At 39.3% G+C, this 18,880-nt stretch overlaps 1 protein-coding gene across 3 annotated transcripts in view; it reads right to left on the minus strand.

Moving 5' to 3' along the window:
* Positions 1–18,880, minus strand: part of emid1 (EMI domain containing 1) — a 99,282-nt gene that overhangs the window by 9,188 nt on the left and 71,214 nt on the right. For 2 of the 3 annotated variants that reach the window (XM_088335851.1, XM_088335853.1), the window contains exons 4-10: positions 12,859–12,948; positions 12,708–12,769; positions 12,497–12,629; positions 8,844–8,888; positions 8,657–8,764; positions 2,326–2,424; positions 960–1,037 (exon numbers count right to left, since the gene is read on the minus strand). In XM_088335851.1, coding sequence (XP_088191977.1) covers positions 960–1,037; positions 2,326–2,424; positions 8,657–8,764; positions 8,844–8,888; positions 12,497–12,629; positions 12,708–12,769; positions 12,859–12,948 — 615 coding nt within the window. The remainder of the gene's footprint in view (positions 1–959; positions 1,038–2,325; positions 2,425–8,656; positions 8,765–8,843; positions 8,889–12,496; positions 12,630–12,707; positions 12,770–12,858; positions 12,949–18,880) is intronic. The other variant, XM_088335854.1, reaches the window with a different exon arrangement.

Raw genomic sequence — 18,880 nt, forward strand, 5'->3', positions numbered from 1 at the left:
GTGTACAGTAACCAAATTGAATATCGAATTGGCTCAGTGTTTTGGAATAAACTGTACAAATGGGTCCAGTGTTTCCCATACCATAGGAAGATTCTAGCAGGCCATCTGGGCTTAATTGGTCCCACCAGAGTCTCATAAACTTGTATTAAAAATATATGATAATACGTTTGGATATATCGTATTTAATGGTGTATTACGCAGAAACCAAATTTTGATCGGATAAATAAAATCTTGCTTCGTCTTTTTTTAACAGAAACTTTGCTGTTGGATGCAACATGAATTGAACCCGGGTCACAGCGGCGAGAGCACTAAATTCTGACCACTGGACCACCAATAGTATAGATGACACAAGAAAAGGCAATTGATTTTATCTCATCACACTTTTTTGATCACGGTACTAAAGACGTTTGTTAATTTTGTGGTGCTTTTCAGATGTCACAATGACAATACATTTGTTACTTACAATAATTAGAATAGGAGATTATAGTAGGAGGGCATAGACTGATCATAGATCTAGCTTCTTGATTTTGCCCTAAAAATGCACCAAATCTAGATAGATAAATAGATAGATACTTTATTCATCCCCGGAGGGAAATTCACATTTCTAGCAGCATCCCTGAGCTGAGAACAATACAATAATAAAGCAAAAAGAATACACTATACAAATACTCAGTGTGACGTGCAAATGCCCACTGTAGCGTGTTATATAGAATATCTAAATAGTGCTACACAGAATACATATTGCAATAAAATTCGGTAATATGCAATGTAGGTGGTGTGGTTTAATGTGGGCTATGCTTATCCATGCGTTTGAATCTAAAATGTACACAATTTTCTCCCCTCAGACCTCTTCTAGTTTGTCCACCCACCAAAGTCTCACAAAATTGAACACTGGGGTCCATCATGTATTTTGACGAATGCAATATTGTTTACAATTTGGTGCATTAAAATACACTAACCAATGGGCCCAGGTGGACCTTGCGGTCCAGGAGATGAATCGTGGAAAGTGTTGGTGAAAAAAGGGTCTTTTCCTCGAGCTGTGAAAAACAAAAAACAAACCATGTTTAACAAAAGCTCCTATCATTTCTTTTTGGCGATTCATGTTTGATGTCTCCCACAACCTGAATATAAATCTTGTTTGTGACTCACATTTAATTGAACTTTCATTGGTATGTCGGTACAATTTTGATGAATAAATGTAGATACGATTTGCCCTGACAAAAGATGTTAAGTCAACATTGGAGTTTACCAACAATTACGGGAGTGAGAAGCCATAATACATAAACAATTCTTGCTCAGATGTTGTATTGAGTAGTGTTTGCAGCGATAACTGATTTCTAATTCAGTTTTAAAGTACCAGCTTTGTGTAACATACCAAGAAAAACGTGAGAATGAGGAAGTGCATGTCTTCACAGATGAAAAATACACAGGTACAAGTTTTTGATTTCTGAGAGCGAAACAAAGAGGAGGAAAGACAACAGGAAACATCGGTCAACTACTGTAGGTCTCGGAATTTAACAACCACCCACCGGACAGTGCATCTTCATTCTTAATACCCTGGCTGCAGGTTTTTAAGCACCCTGTGCTCTACTCTCTCAAGTGTGGACATTTCACCTCCTCAAGCATACATATAGGCCAAATACACTCATGTTTTTCCAAGTACGGTTAGCATAGAATGGCCCGCCTGCCTTCCCATCCTCCCGACATCCCCTACTGTTACTTTGATGTGAAAGAAACGGCTCCCAGTCTCATCATGCCAATCCTAATATCTGCAAAGGAAGCTCACGCTGACCAATCTGTGCTTTAACTTTTATTTTTAAAACCAGAAAATCAACAAGTAAAAGGTGCTGATGACCTTGAGGGGTGAGGAGTCGACATCTGGAAGCAGTTGAGTGACATCAGAGGTGAACAGATTCTCATCACAGAATATGAAGTCTACATCAATCCCACACACACACACTGCCTTCATTTTCACATACTTCGATTCCGTACTAATTGGAAAATAAGCAAAATGGGGCTAAATGAACCTTGAACTCATTCACTGCCAGAGACGAAGATAGATTCAGGGGACGTTATAATGACAGCAGGTATTTGAAGCCCTTTCAAACCGCTGTTGTTACGGGGAAGAGAAATAAACCCATCCATACATTTTGTGTACCACCTTTCCTGTTAAAATTGGGAGTAGAGTTGTTACAGACCTCAAAGATAACTTAAAAAAATTACCAGTAATTTATTAGGCGTAAATTTAAAAAAACATTCCTGAATGTCAAACTGAACCCACAATAGTTTGTTTTTTATGCACTCTTGGCAAAGATCAAGACTTACTATCTGGTGCAGGAATGCGGGCACTAACAGGTGGTCCTGGAGGACCAGGAGGACCGGGAAGACCTCTCTCCCCTGGGAGTCCTGGGGGACCACGTGGCCCTGGTAAGATACAAAACAAGATAACTGAGCTCAATTCATTTCAGGAGGTGAAAATGAGTGGCAGTGTCCTATCAAATCCATCGATGGGACTGTTGGAAATACAGACACTGACCTACTTCCGGACGATCGTTAGTAAGTTGAATTTGTAAGTTGCTTAAGTACCATATTTTTTAATGTTTAAGGTTTATATAAGTCTGTTGTATAAGTAACCTGTCAAAAAATAAACATTTCATAAAATAATATGCTCTATAAACATAAATAAAGTTAAGTGTATTTTACTTTTGGGAGATGTGCTTCGAGAGGTCCTCCTCAGTGGTAAGTAGTGCCCGAAAAAAAGCATACCGACCATTTTCTCAACGGCATCAAGCTTTCTTATTCCACTTTTATTTCAAAAGAAACGGCTCGCCTGTCCTTTACACATTACACCAACCATATTGAATGGATGAACGAGATATTAAACAATAAAAACGTTAAAGTTCTAAACGAGGGGGAGATTCAGTAGACGTAGTATGTTTACACATGAACTAGGAAAAGGAGGCCGGATTTCCTCTTCGTTGTGGATACTGGGTGACCTCTCACAGCGCCACTAGAGGCCGGTAGCGGCAGAAAGAAGCACAACAATGCTGTCCTCGGGAAAAGGTGCACTCAATACAAAATCCAACTTACGGCGATGTCTGGATATTTTGCGACATCCCCAAAAAATGTTTGTATCTACCGTTTTACGTAAGTCGAATGGTCGTAAGTAGGGGAGCGTCTGTAAGATTCTCTCAAAAAGGCCCATTTAAAGACATCTAAAGCAGTCAGTTTTCCTGTCATGCAATTATCAATTTCATGGATTTAGAGTCTAGATTCGAGGTCAATTGTTTTAGCCATTGACTCTAACTCTGCATTTTCTGAGTTGCATTATTATTATTATTATTATTATTATTGTACCAAAATTTTGCCAAAAACATATTTGATTTATTTTTTGTCTTTTTTTTTGAGCAAGAGGAAACTCCTAAAACAAATTCAAAATATCACTTTTTTGCACCAAATTGTTACAGGCACTTATTTTAAATCAAACACACTTCGTGGTCCGTTAAGTGGAAAGGTACTCCTACTAGCAGTTTTTCACAGGTAGAAAATAGGCATACAATGTATGACCTCATTGTTTTTGTATCAAAGATTCAACCGCTTCTTGCTCTTTTTCAGATATTGGGTCCAGACACAGCACCTTTCTCTTTGCTGTGGCACTGCATTGTACAACAACTGACAGGCGCAGTCTGAAAATTATTACTTTGTGAGGTAATGTTATGATAACCCTGATTCGACATCCATATCAGTCATTTTCACTTAAAGTTGCAGCATACGCAGTATGTCGTGGATTGGTTGTACGAGAGGGAATTGTATCTTACAATATGGCACATTGATTTAAAAAACATGCTTACCCTAGAACAGATATAGTGTCAAAACATGCTCAGCCTTATTGAATTAGTCACCATAATCTGCGATGACACGAAGTTCATTTTTTCCCCATTTTCCCATGAACCTGTCGTAAAAAATAATTTTCTTTGCATTATATTGGAGCCAACCCAGTCTTGTTTTTATTTTAGATGAGCACGATGAGGAAAGTATAGCTTCGGATACAATATGTCGCACTGGTTTTGGGTGACTATGAAGTAATATAGAAAGAAAAAAACAATCACATCACGGCCACAGGGAACACACAAGGTGTCATTTTGAGGGTATGTTTGTAAGTTTGTTTGTTAGAATGCAGGAAATTGGAAAGAAAATGGCGCGCTACCAAGCTTGAGGTTTTCCATCAAACCTGGTGTGACAGCTTGTTAAAGTATAAAGCGGCCCTTGCCTCTGCAAAATCCGCCTACCTTTCGAAGGTGATTGCGTCACAAAAGAACAATCCCAAAGTCCTTTTTGACACTGTAGTATCGCTTACAAGGCAACAGACTGACGCAGATAGTTCGCCACACTCTGCTCATGACTTAATGGTGTTCCTTACTAAGAAGATTCAATGCATACAGGAAGAAATTGCTAAAGACATTATTAATACCACACATATTAAAGGGCTGAAATCTACAGATGCACGACAGGGTGGCTGTCCAGGAAATTTGTCCAGTTTTAGTGAACTGTCACTTGATGATCTCAAACAGGTGGTGAATGAGGCCAAACCGACAACTGGCCAGTTTGACCCGCTCCCAGGTTCACTTATTAAACGTCTTTTTGGCGTCCTTGGACCTTCAGTTCTAAATACTATAAACATATCACTCTCCTCAGGTGTAGTTCCAGTAGCTTTTAAGTCCGCCGTTATTAAACCCACACTGAAACGACCCAACCTTGATCCAGAAATCTTATGTAATTATAGACCTGTGTCAAACCTACCTTTCCTTTCTAAAGTACTTGAAAAAGTAGTGGCACGGCAGCTGAATGATTTCATATCCGAGAATATCCTTTTTGAATCTATGCAATCAGGATTCAGGGCTAACTACTCTACTGAGACAGCTCTGATCAAGGTAACAAATGATCTCCTACTGGCAATGGATTCTGGCGCTTCATCAGTTTTGCTGCTGCTTTTGACACAGTGCACCACAATTTCCTACTAGAACGGTTGGAAAAATGGATTGGTCTCTCAGGAACCGTCCTCTCGTGGTTCAGATCCTACCTCTCAGATAGGACGCACTGTGTTAAATATGGCGAAATGACATCTGAGCCTTTTAATGTTACCTGTGGTGTTCCGCAGGGTTCAGTGCTTGGCCCCCTTCTTTTCAGCATTTACATGCTTCCATTAGGTGATATTATTCGCAAGTACAATATCAGCTTCCACTGCTACACAGACGACACTCAACTATATCTTCCGTTGGAGGAATCTCACACACTAAACTGTGGAAATTTGGAGGCCTGCCTCATTGAGATAAGAGTGGATGTCACTCAATTTCTTGCGTCTTAACTCTGAAAAGACCAAAATGTTAGTCATTGGTCCATCTAAGTGCCGTGACTTATTCTCAAAAACTGCTGTGAACATTGACAAATGTCACATCACACAGAGTGACTCAGTTAAAAATTTAGGTGTCATATTTGACCCTGATCTATCCTTTGAAACGCGTGTAAAGAAAATTACTAGAACCGCTTTCTTCCATCTTCGTAACATTGCTAAAATCCGTTCAATACTGTCTCAGTTGGATGCGGAAATTATAATTCGTGCGTTTGTTACCTCCTGTCTCGATTACTGTAATGCACTACTCTCTAGTCTCCCGAAGTCTAGAATCAAGTCTCTTCAGCTGGTGCAAAATGCCGCAGCGATGCTTTTAACTAAGACAAAAAAGTACGATCATAACACCGATTTTGGCTAACCTGCATTGGCTTCCAGTTAGCCTTAGATGTGATTTCAAGGTTCTCTTAGTATTATACAAAATCATACATGGACTTGCTCCCTCTTATCTTTCAGATCTGATTTCCCCCTATGTCCCGGTCCGAAGCCTACGATCTGAGAGTGCCGGTCTTCTGGTGATCCCAAGAGCAAAGAAGTGTTCTGCTGGTTCGAGAGCGTTCTCCATCCGGGCACCGGTGCTGTGGAATGCTCTTCCCCCTGAGATCCGATCTGCAACCTCAGTGGAAATGTTTAAATCTAAGCTTAAAACTCACTTCTACTCCATAGCATATGAATAACCTACTCTTCTCGTCGGCTGAAAAATAGTCTGTGTAATATAGTGTAATAATTTGTGAAGCCCTTTGAGACTCTTCGTGATTTAGGGCTATACAAATAAAAATGACTTGACTTGACTTGTAAGTAAATGAAATTGGTCAACGTCTGGTCCCTAACCGGCAGAAATCAGGCCATATACATTTTACAGGCCTTTACGATCCAGAGTGGAGAAGTAACAGCATGTGTCGAGACTCAAGAGCAGATGTTATGACACGAGCACCGCTATTTGCTTTATTTTCATTCAAGTCACAGCTGCCTGTGGATTTACTTTTTCCTACAGCTGATTTATTTGAGGTCTGAATACATACAGCAGGTTTATTGCTCTGTTTATACGCTGATTGGTGACCATGAGTTGCATCAGCACGTGTCATTGCTACGGTCAACTGTAAAAGTAGTCAAGACTTTTATTTGTCCTCGAAAAGCACTACTAAAAACAGGGTTGGTAAACTTTTTGAGTTGCGGGCTGCATTGCGTTAAAAAATTCAGGGCTGGATTAAGAGCGATGAAAATGATTGATTTCATACAGAGTCTGGAATCCGATTCCTCAGCAATACGCGAGGGAAAAAGAATATTTTTTTTTCAATGATTATACTGTACTTGCAGACATGTAGATTTTCTTTTTCTTTTGATCTTTGTTTCAATATAGACCATTTAATCAAATTGGTTTTGAATCGTTGAGAATTAAAGCAAATTAATACATGTTAATAGAATAGAATTCTGAATAGAATGTTGTCCTTTTTCAAGCGATACATTTTTCATATACATTGAAAAATATATTTGGACTAGCTCATGATTTTTTTTTTTCGTACTTTACCTTTTGTGGTTTCGCTACCTAGCTGTCTGCATGTGCATGAGGGATGTTTCGGTTTGAGTTGTACACATATGGAATTGAAGCTTGACGAACCTACTTTATGTATGTGGAAATCTTTTTCAATTTCAAGTTTCTCTAAAAGCCATCATGTCAACAAAACACTCTGGACCAAAAAAGCACCAAAACACAGAGGAGGATGCTTTGTATTGCCAACAAAGTTGGGCTTTTTGACCCACTAAACTTGCTCTTGAGCCGCATGCAGCTCTTTGCTGTCTCACAGGTGCTTTTTAAATAATATTTGATAATGGAAAAGTGTATGGTTTCTGAAGGACAAACAGGAATCATTAACATTTCCAATGCATATAAATAGATAGAATATCTGTTTTCCTTCCTTATAAGTTTTTTTTGGTCCAATATGGAACATTTTGAGTTGCAGAACCCTACCTCAGTGAAGATTTCCATATTGTCAACATTATGGTGACAAAGTATCATGTTAAATAGTTTCCTGAAATCAATTGCACCCCTTTTTTAAAAGTGTAATTGGATAGAAGAGAAGTTATTTGTAAAAACCCAAAACAAAAAAACACAAAAAAATAAACGTTGATTAAGTACAGTACTTTTATTTGTTAAACTACAAAGACTGTATAAAAAAATCTTAAATTATTTTCTTTTATTAGGCAGGACCTACATGAAGAGAAACAAGGGACAAGAAAACTATTTTTTTTTAACCATATCATCAAGTCAAGTCATTTATTTGTATGGACCTTAATAATCACCATTGCAAAAGTCATGTTTAGGACTTTTAAGAAAAAAAATCTATCTCAAGAGAAAAATTGTGTAAGCCTGTTTGTTTTGTTATCAGCAAAAGGATTGGTTAACTGATTAGGGAACTTGTACAGTTAGTGCAGCTATCTGTGGGAAGCTGATTTTTCAATTTGGTACAAAAAAATTGTGTTACGCACTTATGTTATTAGTGTTACAGTATGTTATTATTACTTTTTTACCATTTTCGTTTGGCAGGCAGGGTTAAAAATAGACCAGCTCGGCAGCCCTGAAGAAAAACACAGGCCCATGAACTGGAAGGTCGTCGGCTTGAGCCTGGGCCGAGGAATACCTAAGACGTACAAAATTGGTACCCATTGCTTGGCGCTCGGCATCAGATGCTGGAATTGGGGGGTTTGGTCACCTAATGACTCTCAACGTCAGGTGTTGTGACACATCTGTTTTGGGTAGAATTATCGTCGTCTGCTACTGTGCATTGTCGTACAAATGTGTATGGGAGCCGACCTGTGGTTAATCCGGGATAAGGCGAGGAGAAAGAGGAGGTAGGATTAAAAAGGGAAATGGGCCATATATGGCCCGCCGGATGTAGTTTGCCCACCCCTGATTTAAAGCATCCAAGCGAGGTGAAAAAAAGTGCTCAAATTCAGAAAGTAAGCAGACAAAATGTCTGGAAAATGCTCCTGCTTGCAGCTGTAACTCCTTTCAGACGAACCAAGTGGCTTAAGTGAAAGACAAACACCCAAAGAAGGATATCGTGGCTCAGTCCTGTTTCCTCAAGCGTTTATAGTAGGGCAATCAAATACCTCAACAGTAGAGAGGCAAGGAGTGTTTTCTCTCTCCTTTTTACCAGCAAGGACAAATCCAAGACAATATTATTACCCACGTTTTCATCCCAATAGCTTGACTTTGTACTTTGTATGTTTTGTGAGGCCAAATCCTACCTGCAGGTCCCGAAGTTCCTTTCAAACCAGGGTTTCCAGCAGGGCCCCTTGCGCCCGGCTCTCCCCGAGGCCCCACGGGACCTGGTAAGCCTCGAAGACCCGTTTTCCCTTACAAATAAAGAGAGTCATCAATAATCATACAAAAGCAATACTTTTCATTTAACATCAGTGTTGAGTAATTTTTTACCATCTTTGCCTGGAAGGCCATCACTGCCCTTTTCACCCTGAGGAACTGGAATAGGAAGAGTGAATTCAAGTGGTGTCGGTAGCTTGTACTGATGCCCAAATGAAATACTATTTAACTGTGTTGTAGTAAAGGTAGAATTGCTGGATGTTGATGCAAACAGCAGCAGTCTTTTTATGTATGCGTGATAGTTAAAAGATTGATACTTATCAAAGCAACGACGTCACAGATATTCGCTTGTTAACAAGAGGTATTTATTATGTGTTTGTTTTAATTTCAATCTTTTTCATGAATTGATAACTGATAGGTTGTATTTGGGTGTCTTTGTATTTTTGTATTCGACACCAGCATTTGATTACATTTTTTTCACTATTATTGTGCACTATTATTTGTTATTTTGACAATGCTGAACTGTTTACATCATTGTCACTATTGGCCAATTGAGATAATTGGTTTCCAGACCCTTCATGGGTTCAGATCCAGCTACCAGCCTTCCTGTGTGGAGTTTGCATGTTCCCCCTGTGCTTGCGTGGGTTTCCTCCGGGCACTTCAAATTGTCCCTAGGTGTGGATGAGCGAGCGAATTGTCTGTCCCTGTGTGCCCTGCGACTGGCTGGCAACCAGTTCAAGGTGTCCCCTGCCCACTGCCCGAAGATAGCTGGGATGGGCTCCAGCACCCCCGCGACCCTACTGAGGATAAGCGGTCCAGATAATGGATGGATGGGTTTCCAGACCCTTCAAGGCGCAACTGTTTTTTTAACCTAGGAGATTTGATAAAACGAAAGGGCTCATGGAGGGCTTTTAGAGCAGGTTTGAATTTCTTATCTGAGATCTGGGGTCACTCCCTTGTTTTCCTTGCAAGATCAAAATCCATTGATGTCTTATCTCCTTTCTTGAGTGTCTGGTTGGTTGATTGGCTGGTTGGCTGGATCCCATAACCCCTAGGGTCATAGGAGCACCATTTTCTGTGGTGTGTCATGGGCAATCACAGCCTGGTGGCGCCCATACGAAGCTTTAAACTTATCAAAAAACATCAAAGTAAATATGTTTTACTTGAATTGTTTCCCTTTTCTAGTGTGTCAATTTAATTTCTCAGTACATATTATAATAATGATAAAAAAAATAGACTATCCTACTTCAAAAGCTCCCACAATTTATCAGAGATTGGTTTTCTGGGGCCTACCATTTTGAAGTAAATTTGAACAAAATAAAGACATGTACAGTGTCATAAGAACATACATATGATAACAGTAATAATTAATGAATTGATTATATATGATATTATTGACAATAGTTTTATTACACTGCAAGAAAAGTTAAGCCTATTGGGAGAAAACGTTGCTCATTTTATATATAATTTTCCTATTTTCCCATTTCTTGTTTGGTTAAGTAAGCTGGGAAAAATGTTGACATATTAGAAATGATCATAAGTCATTTTTCAATCTTAGTAAAAAATAAGCGCAATTTTCTACTTCGTGCCATATTGGATAATCAAATATTTTAAGTATTATTTTTAAGTGTTTGATTAGTTTATCCACGGCACAGTAGATTATTGGTTAACACATCTGCCTTGAAGTTCAGATGTCATGGATTCGATACCAGCTACCAGCCTCCCTGCGTGGAGTTTGCATGTTCTCCCGGAACCCCAGTTTCCTCCCACGTACACAAAACATGCATAACAGGTCAATGAGCAGGTTGAAATGGTACCTAGGAATACGTTTGTGAGTAACTGGTTGTTGTCTTTGTGTGCCCTGGTAACAGTCCAGGGGCTTCCGCGCTCAATGCCCAAAGTCAGCTGGGATATGCTCCAGCATCCTCACTACCCAAGTGAGGATATTCAGCTGGAACATTGAATAATTAATTTATCGCGCAGTTGATCATTTAAGTGACAAATCTAATAAATGTGGTAACTGTTCATTTTTAAATTAGCCCATATGAACATGTACTGCAGCAGTGTTCATTTTTTCAATTTTAGTTCACAGCAGCTACAGCCAAAACTGGGCTGGCGTCCAGGAAAGGAGAGGTGAAGTGCTCGCCTTGAGCTCTGTAAGCGTGCACATCAAATGACTCGTTTTCTCGGGCTGGTGGAAATGAGTGTACTTTATGTGGAGCAGTGGAAACAGGATATAAGTGCTAGGTACAGGTCGAAAGCGCCATAAAATGGTAAAATATATTGAACACGTGACTTCAAACTTCATGTAGCACTGTATTTTCTGTCCTGCAAGGCGAACCTAAATCCAGAAAAGAGAAAGAGCACCTTATATACCTCAGAATATAGTGGATAAGATTGGAAATGCAGACAGTTGTCATAGGTATGCTGTCAGGGGATGGTGCACCTCCTTCCAGCAGAGGGCGCCTAACGGGCTTGCAACTGGAAGCAGGTGTGTCCAATCATAACACACCTGTCCCCAATTGTCCTAACCCCTTTATAATGACGTTTTGCAAAGCACATATCGTCTGGTCATTTTCACTTCCTCTATTATGGCTACATCAGATTTATTCTTTGGTTCCTGTTCCTGATCCTGTTTTGTTCCTGTTTCTGGTTTGGACATTTAGTTGGTTGTTTGCGGTCACTTGTTTTTGTTTGTTACTTTGGCTATATTCATTGCACTGCCATGCCAGGTTTGTTTTCTTTTTTTCTGCATTTTGTGGACATTATGTTCATAATTTAGTGCCCACTTGTATTTTCTATTTCCGGTTTCAGTCTTTGTTTCTGGTTTCGACTTTGTCAGGTCCGACTTTGTCTGGGCATTTCGTTATTTTGTGAACTCATGTTTGTTTGTCTATTTGTACCGCCTTTTGTTATTAAATAGTATTATTCCTTATTTTGATCACCCCTGCCTTAGTTCCTGTTTCACCCATATGGGTCCACCTTTAAATCCTAACATATGCATTTTGATGTATACGGCTCAAGCAGTAATGGATCAATTGATAAACATTGCTGACCCAAATTGTGATGGTAATGAAACCCGAGAAGTAGCAGTGAGAATGCTGACACTTTAACATTAGACCACAAGTGGTACAAGAGACACATTGTATGATATGGCATTAAAGCTTATCTCATTATCACGCTATTTTTACTCATGGTGCCAGAAACCCTGATTTGCATAGTATATTCTTATAGGTTATATAAGCTGTCCATGTTTTTACTAGCGAATGTTAGAAAATTGAGGAAACAGGAAGTATTTGAACAAAATACGAATACATATTATTGATGCAAAGGGGAAGAAGTGGAGAGACAATTTTACATATCAGAATGCAGAACAAAATGGACTATGCAATTCAGTGTTTCTTGCACCATGACCAAAATATAGTATGATAATGTGACAAGTTCTAATGCATTTTCATATGTAATATTTTCAACTGATGTGATAATATCGGCACTCTTGCCATGTTTTAGTCAGCGACACATATAAGCTGATCAAAATCGCAATCAATATGTGCTGTAAATCAACAAAATTTCAACAACTACACACAGTAGCACTGACTGAGTCAAGCTATCGTAGTCTCACTTTCATGTGCGTCATAGTGCGCCTTATGTATGAATAATATATGACTAAGGGGTGGACCTTCTAATCCAGTGCATCCTAATATGCTGAAAATATGGTAATTATTCAAAATTATAGCTGTTCACAAAAGACTTGCCAGTATACCTACCAGCAGGTTCCTGCTCGCTAGGAGCCCCCTTAGTCGGAGCGTTGCCCAATAATTGGGAGGCCTCAGGTGTAACTTTTCCTCGGGACAGAGTGGGACGTTGTGATATAGATGGCAAGGCCGTGAGAACTTGGACCTTGTGAGTGAGACATGAAAATGAGTTAACAAATGAATCTGCGTCATTGATGGCCTGAAATTGCCCGAGTGCACAAACCTTTGCCTCAAGCGAACTCAGTCTGTCATTCATCGCTGTGATCCGACTGCAGTTGAGACAGTCTATGAGACAAAAAACATTCATTTACATCTGCAGGAAGCTTTCGCCAATGTTTTTTATTGGCCAAGATGGAACACATGGTAGCTGTTACTTGAAGGGGGCTCCCCTGTGCGTGCAGGGGGGCGTCGAAGGGTGGAAGGTTTTCTTATTGCCTCCTGGGCCAACTGCTGCTTCGCTGCATCTGCAGACAGTAATGACACAACGTGATGTCATTTGCCATTTAAACTTGAACGTCATAATGTGTTCTGATGGGGTAAGATTGAGGTCCTTTCGAATTTCAAGGCCCTCTATTGGTAATCATCTTACTCTGCTTTGTTTGAGAGCATGAAATGATCAATTCATTTTTCAAGTTTTACTATAATAATAATGTAAACTACACACCTCTTGTGAAGCGACCACTCCAATCATTGTGTGAATGATTAGAAACAATCAAATGAAAATAAAAAAAAAATGTCCCATGTTATAAGCCATGCCTAAAATGTGGGTCTTACATGGATTCAAAAGTAGACAGTGAGACCCCGGATTTGTACCAAAAGGAAGTTAGGACTTGCCAGACAGATATGACTTTTTTCATGAATACGGTAAATCTTTTCAATTTTCTGAGACGTTCCAATCTTAGTTCATCTGAAGCAAAACTTGAAGTGGAAAGGTTCTGTCTAATATATGTATGGCACAGTCTCAACTATAGTTTAAAGGCACAGTCTTACACCAACAGACCCTGTTTTGGAACTACATGTCCATGGAATCTTGTATATTGAAGCTCCTTAAACAATGTATGTTAACTGTTGAGACACTTTAAACTGTAAACACCTGAAAACTCCAGCTAAGTACCCAGAGCAATTTGATTGGGTGAGCGGTAGGAGTGGGCGTATCTCTGCACACACACTGCACTCCCCTCTCTCTTCCGACACTGACCAAGTGCGTGAAAGGTAAATAAACCTGTGTCCTTCTCATTTGCAGTATTTTGGGATATTTTTAAAAAAGAACTCTGCCCGCACCTTATTTTGAAACCATTATTTATGAAACAAATGACGTTTTAAATTAGCCTCAACAATTGCTTATTGTGGGAAGCAGACAAATTCAAAGTGTTATATTTGTTGATACAGGACACAGGCTTTGGCATTAGAATTATTTCATAGCTTTAAATCATCGAACGTCACACAGTGAAATGATATGTGCTGGCGAATTAGCTTATGTTTTGAGAGCGAATTTGGGTGGCTTTGTTGAATTTTGTATTAAAGAATATGGTTTGGCTCTCTCTCAAAAACAAATCAAAATATTTTGCTTCTTTGGGGCAAAAAGGTGCATGAAACAAATATGAGATGAAAACCATTGTGTTTGTCTGTGAAGCATGTGTTACGGGTTGTTGTGAAAAGATCTAGGAGGGGATTTTATTATATTATTGTACACTGAACGTTTTCATACAGCACTTTAAGAAGCGATTTATAACCTGAAAAGTTCCTTACGAATACTTTTGGTATGAATTCCCTTTTTTTTTAATATATTTCAAATATTTGTATATTTTTTTTACATTTGTTTTGTAAAATATGAGTAATTCAATTATTGGATTCTAATAAAAATTAAGTTAAATAGCTGCTCATTTAGATATTTTTTCGTATTTGACTAACATGGTTCAAATAAGAGATAAGATGATCAGATAGTTGCACCATTTTAAATATTTTTTTATGTTCTATAATATATGTCATGGTTGCCATGGCGCCCAATTGGCCCCGCCTGTGTGGCGCCAGCTGCGGTTCGTTGACAGATTGGCTTTCCGTCTATTTAAGCTCAGTGCTCTCACTCTTCCTTTGTCAGTCCATCAACGAACCTCTGCCCCGCAAGACGTGGGTTTTGAGTCGGTCCTGTTTCCTGTTGGTATTTCCTGTCCGGTATTGTTCCCGTTTATTTTGCCCTGTCTAATATTGTTTCCAGTTTCGTTCCAGTATTTTCCTGTTTAATTTTGATATCATGTTTTGATATCTATCCTGTCGACCCCATCTGTCCATCTGCTCGGGCAATTGGTATAAATCTCGTCGGCCTCTGGCTTCCTATCATTCCACGCTAGACTGCTGCCTAACGTGCATGACTCCCCATTTCTCGTAAAATAAAAGGCTCAAGTGAGAAACGTCACACATTTGGGTCCTAAACCTGTTCCGGTTCCTGACAATATAACGGTTATTTCAGGATAATTTTTCTTGTACGTACACCAAGTTAAAAATATAGTAAAATAAGATGAATAATACAAAAATAAACCAAAAAAACATTAGCCAATGGAACTGATTTATTAACGAGGTTATGTAGAAAGGAATGAAGTGCTCCTGTTTTACATTGATAGTACTTTAAAAAATAAAATTTTACAATCTCAAGCAGCACTTGAAGGTCCTTGAAATCCTCCGAAGGATATTAGTACCTCCTTTTGAAAACCACTGCTTTGAGGTGTGAGTATCTTGAACTATGTTACATTTAGTCATATCAACCATAAATGTGGTGTTATTTACATTTAACAGAAAAACAATGAAAAAAATAGTAAATAGATGCAATCAGTCATTATCTTTTGTGGCACACTTTTAGGGGGAGCAGATCTGAGTGGAAACTATTTTTTTATTGCCATGTGGAGGAAAAGCTACATATCACAGCCTGTACATGGTGTGTTAAACTTTATTTTTTCTCCAATTTCTTATCCCTGCCACTTAATAAATTGAATTGTCTTCATTGTCATCGATATAAACGTTGTGAAACATTGAGTGCAACAAGAATTAGTAATGGTATTCCAGGTTTAACAAGTAATGAAAAATGTTAAAGGTACATTGTTGAATATGTGTAATATTTGACTACTAGATGTCAATGTTGTCTAATGCAAACAGAAAATAGTGCCAAATGAACACAGTGTAGCAGCAAGATAACATATAGGCGACTACTAAGTATGAATTCCACCATGTAAAAGAAATACAAATTTATAAGAATATGTGTTTTGCCTATCATTCAAATCAATTTTTTTTTACTGAATGAAAGTTTTTGGCACCACTAGTAGGCCATACATTTTACTTATTTATTACTTACTGTTTAACTAAATAGGAAAAAAAGACAAAAGACTATCTGGATAAAATGCAAAACAAAGTTTACAACGGGGTGCTTTAAGACTGGCCTAAGGCAATAGTGCATTTAGCGGCAAAACAAGACTAAATAGGTCACAAGGCACCGGTATATGTTTTCAGTTATGTACAACAACATTTAGCAGCAACAACAAATAAAAAAACAAACAAAATAAGTGACAAGATATGTTTTCACGGTTTTATGCGCTCGCTTACGGTGGTGATGGCCCTGAACAAGACAATGTCATGATTTGCCCATTGCCCTCACCTGTGCCTGCTTGTTTGGCTCCAGCTGCTGCTCGTTTCCTGATCGGTTCCCCTCCTATTTAAACTCAACACTCTCAATTACACCTTGTCAGTCCATCAGCGAACCTCCGCACATGCAAGGCAAGCATTTTTTAACTCTGGCTCCCATCTGTCCCGTGCTTATCTTGTATGCTACTCGTCTGCCCCTGGCTTCCCGATCGTCTCTGGCTCCTTGACTGGATTCCCTTCTCTGACCACGCTCCGATCTCCCGTTCTGGCTGCTCGACTCTTTTCCGTCCTCCGACTTTGCTCCAATCTAGAGGGCCTCCTGCTTTTCCTGCCCAGCGAGCACGAGATCGCTTTCGTTTCCCCGCACTTGACTTCCCCGCTTCCTCAATAAAGCTTGGTGTGAAATGTTACGCGTTTGGGTTTACCGTCTGTTGTGGTTCTGACAGAAACCTGTTAACCTGAAGTCAATTATTCCTTTCTTTAATGTTACTTTTCTAGGGCAGTCCGTCGAAAATCAGGAAGTCACTGGAGAAAACGATAGCTAGCCCGTGCCAAAAGAATGAGCTTGCAATCTGTCCTGCCTTCATTTTATGAACTGTGGTACTATTGTGTCTGCAGGTTCTATATGCGGTACTGTTTTGGTCTGGTCCAGCTCAGGACAGGTTCTCCCGTTTCAAACCAGTGGTCAGGCAGAGCACCTCATTAGCAACCAGGAAATAGTACTTCCCTGCATTCATTCACCAACAACTATGTACATACACCTGATAAATGTGTTAGTCATATGTGTTAATGCTGTTTCCCAAGCTATTGTATTTCCTGGTTGTAAAAAAAACAGAAGATAAAAATAAAGGGTCAGTATCACACTGGAAAATTATTTTTGGGGGCCTTAAAGGGACACGGTGTAATATTTGAGCACCAAATGTTAATGTATTGCGCAGTTCAACCAAAAACGATGAATGCAAAGCACAAGGAAAAATACTAACGATGTAAACTCAAAGTGACCCAATAGCACTTTTTCTTCTCTTTTTGCCCAGCCTTTTGTATTTTTTTTTTAATATTTATTACCCTCAGCAGCAAAATAGTGGATAACTATGGCAGCCACCCCAAAGAGTCTCATGTTATGTGAAAATAAATGCACATCTCTCAACCTTTAAGGATTTAAAAAGTGCAGGTTTACATCGTAGTTATTTTATTCTGGCTTATTTTTACCTCTAGGAGGACACCAATAATTGAAGCTGGGAGTAACTTTTTTTGTCACTGGTGCCAATCAGTGAAGGGCAACAAGTTTGCATTTAACATAACAACTTATGTTAAAACTACGTTTTTACTATGTAATTACTAGAGGGTGATTATAAGAAGTTGATACAAAATAGGCTCAGTCAAACTAAACATCATGGCAGTTAAAAATCAAATGTCCTAGAAGATCACAACGACCCATCATTAGTGACCTATTTTAAGAACCTTTCCGCATGCTCCACAGGTTGTCTCAGGGGGCTTACCTAGTGCCTGTGGGCACCACGTTGGAGACCCTTGTACTGAAAAATATACACTGTCCCTTTAAGGCTGCAAAGCACAACATCTTTAGAATTAACCTCCAAAAACGGTATGGTGGTCGGCTAAAAGACGCACAGAGCAGATGATTTGCGGGAAATAGAATTGCTTTCCTCTAAACCAGAGGTGTCAAACTCATTTTAACTCGGGGGGCCACACGATAGAACAAACATTCTCTCGGGGGCGAGAAATAAGAGAAAGAGAGGGAGAAAAAAAAGAGAGGGTGGGACAAAGGAAGAGAGAAAGGGGTAAAGAGAGAGAGAGAATGTGAGAAACAAAATAGATAAAAAGAGAAATAGTGAAAGAAGGGGAGAGAAAGAGAGTAAAAAAGTCCAAAGAGAAATAGAAAGAGAGAAAGAGGGAAGAGATAAGGGGAGAAAGAGAGAAGGGGAAAGCAAGAGAGAGAGAGAGACAGAGACAGAGAAAAGAGAGAGAAAAGGTAAAACAGAAAAGAGCAAAACAAGGTAAAAAGACACAGAGAGATAAAGATACATAGAGAAAGAAAAGAGAAAAAGAGAGACAGAGAGAGTGAAAGGGAGAGAGAAAGAAATACAAGCACAGTGTTTGTGGCAACATCAAGTGGACATATTTCAACCTGCAGCTCGTTTTTCTCTTGCGCTTCCCTCAGATTCAATTCTTTAGCGAGCCTGATTTGGCCCGCGGGCCACCTGTTTGACACCCCCGCTCTAAACCGACTTAGGATTTTTTAAAATTTCATTTTGGCTTGTGGAACTGTTTTTTGGGGGGGAAATTTAAGGTAAATATGGATTCAAACAGCGTTACCAAAACATGTTTCTGTAAGTTTAAACTATGTAACGAGTAAGCCAAACACAAAAAGAGATGTGTTAAACATTTTGCAGAGACGCACTCTGTGATGCACAGTACATGTGTGGTTATGTGAAACGATGGCTGATTTAATAACCAATAATGGACTCTCTCTCTCTCTCTCTCTCTTTATTTGCTCTTCCCTCTCTCTTTGCCTCTCTCTCTTCCTCCCTCCCTTTTTGCTCCACTCTCTCCCTATTTCCCCCCTTTATCTCTCTCCCTATTTGCCCCCCTATCTCTCTCTCTCTTTCTCTCTCTCCTATTTCCCTCTCTGACTCTCTCTCACTATTTGCCTCTCTCTCTTTTTTTGCCTCAGTCTCTCTCTCCCTCTCTCCCTATTTGCCTCCCCCCTCTCTTTTTCTTTCCCTATTTGCCCCCCCTCTCTCCGTA

The sequence above is a fragment of the Urocampus carinirostris genome, chromosome 5 (genome assembly GCF_059441175.1).
Source record: "Urocampus carinirostris isolate Australia breed hairy pipefish chromosome 5, RoL_Ucar_1.0, whole genome shotgun sequence".
NCBI classification, from domain to species: Eukaryota; Metazoa; Chordata; class Actinopteri; order Syngnathiformes; family Syngnathidae; genus Urocampus; species Urocampus carinirostris.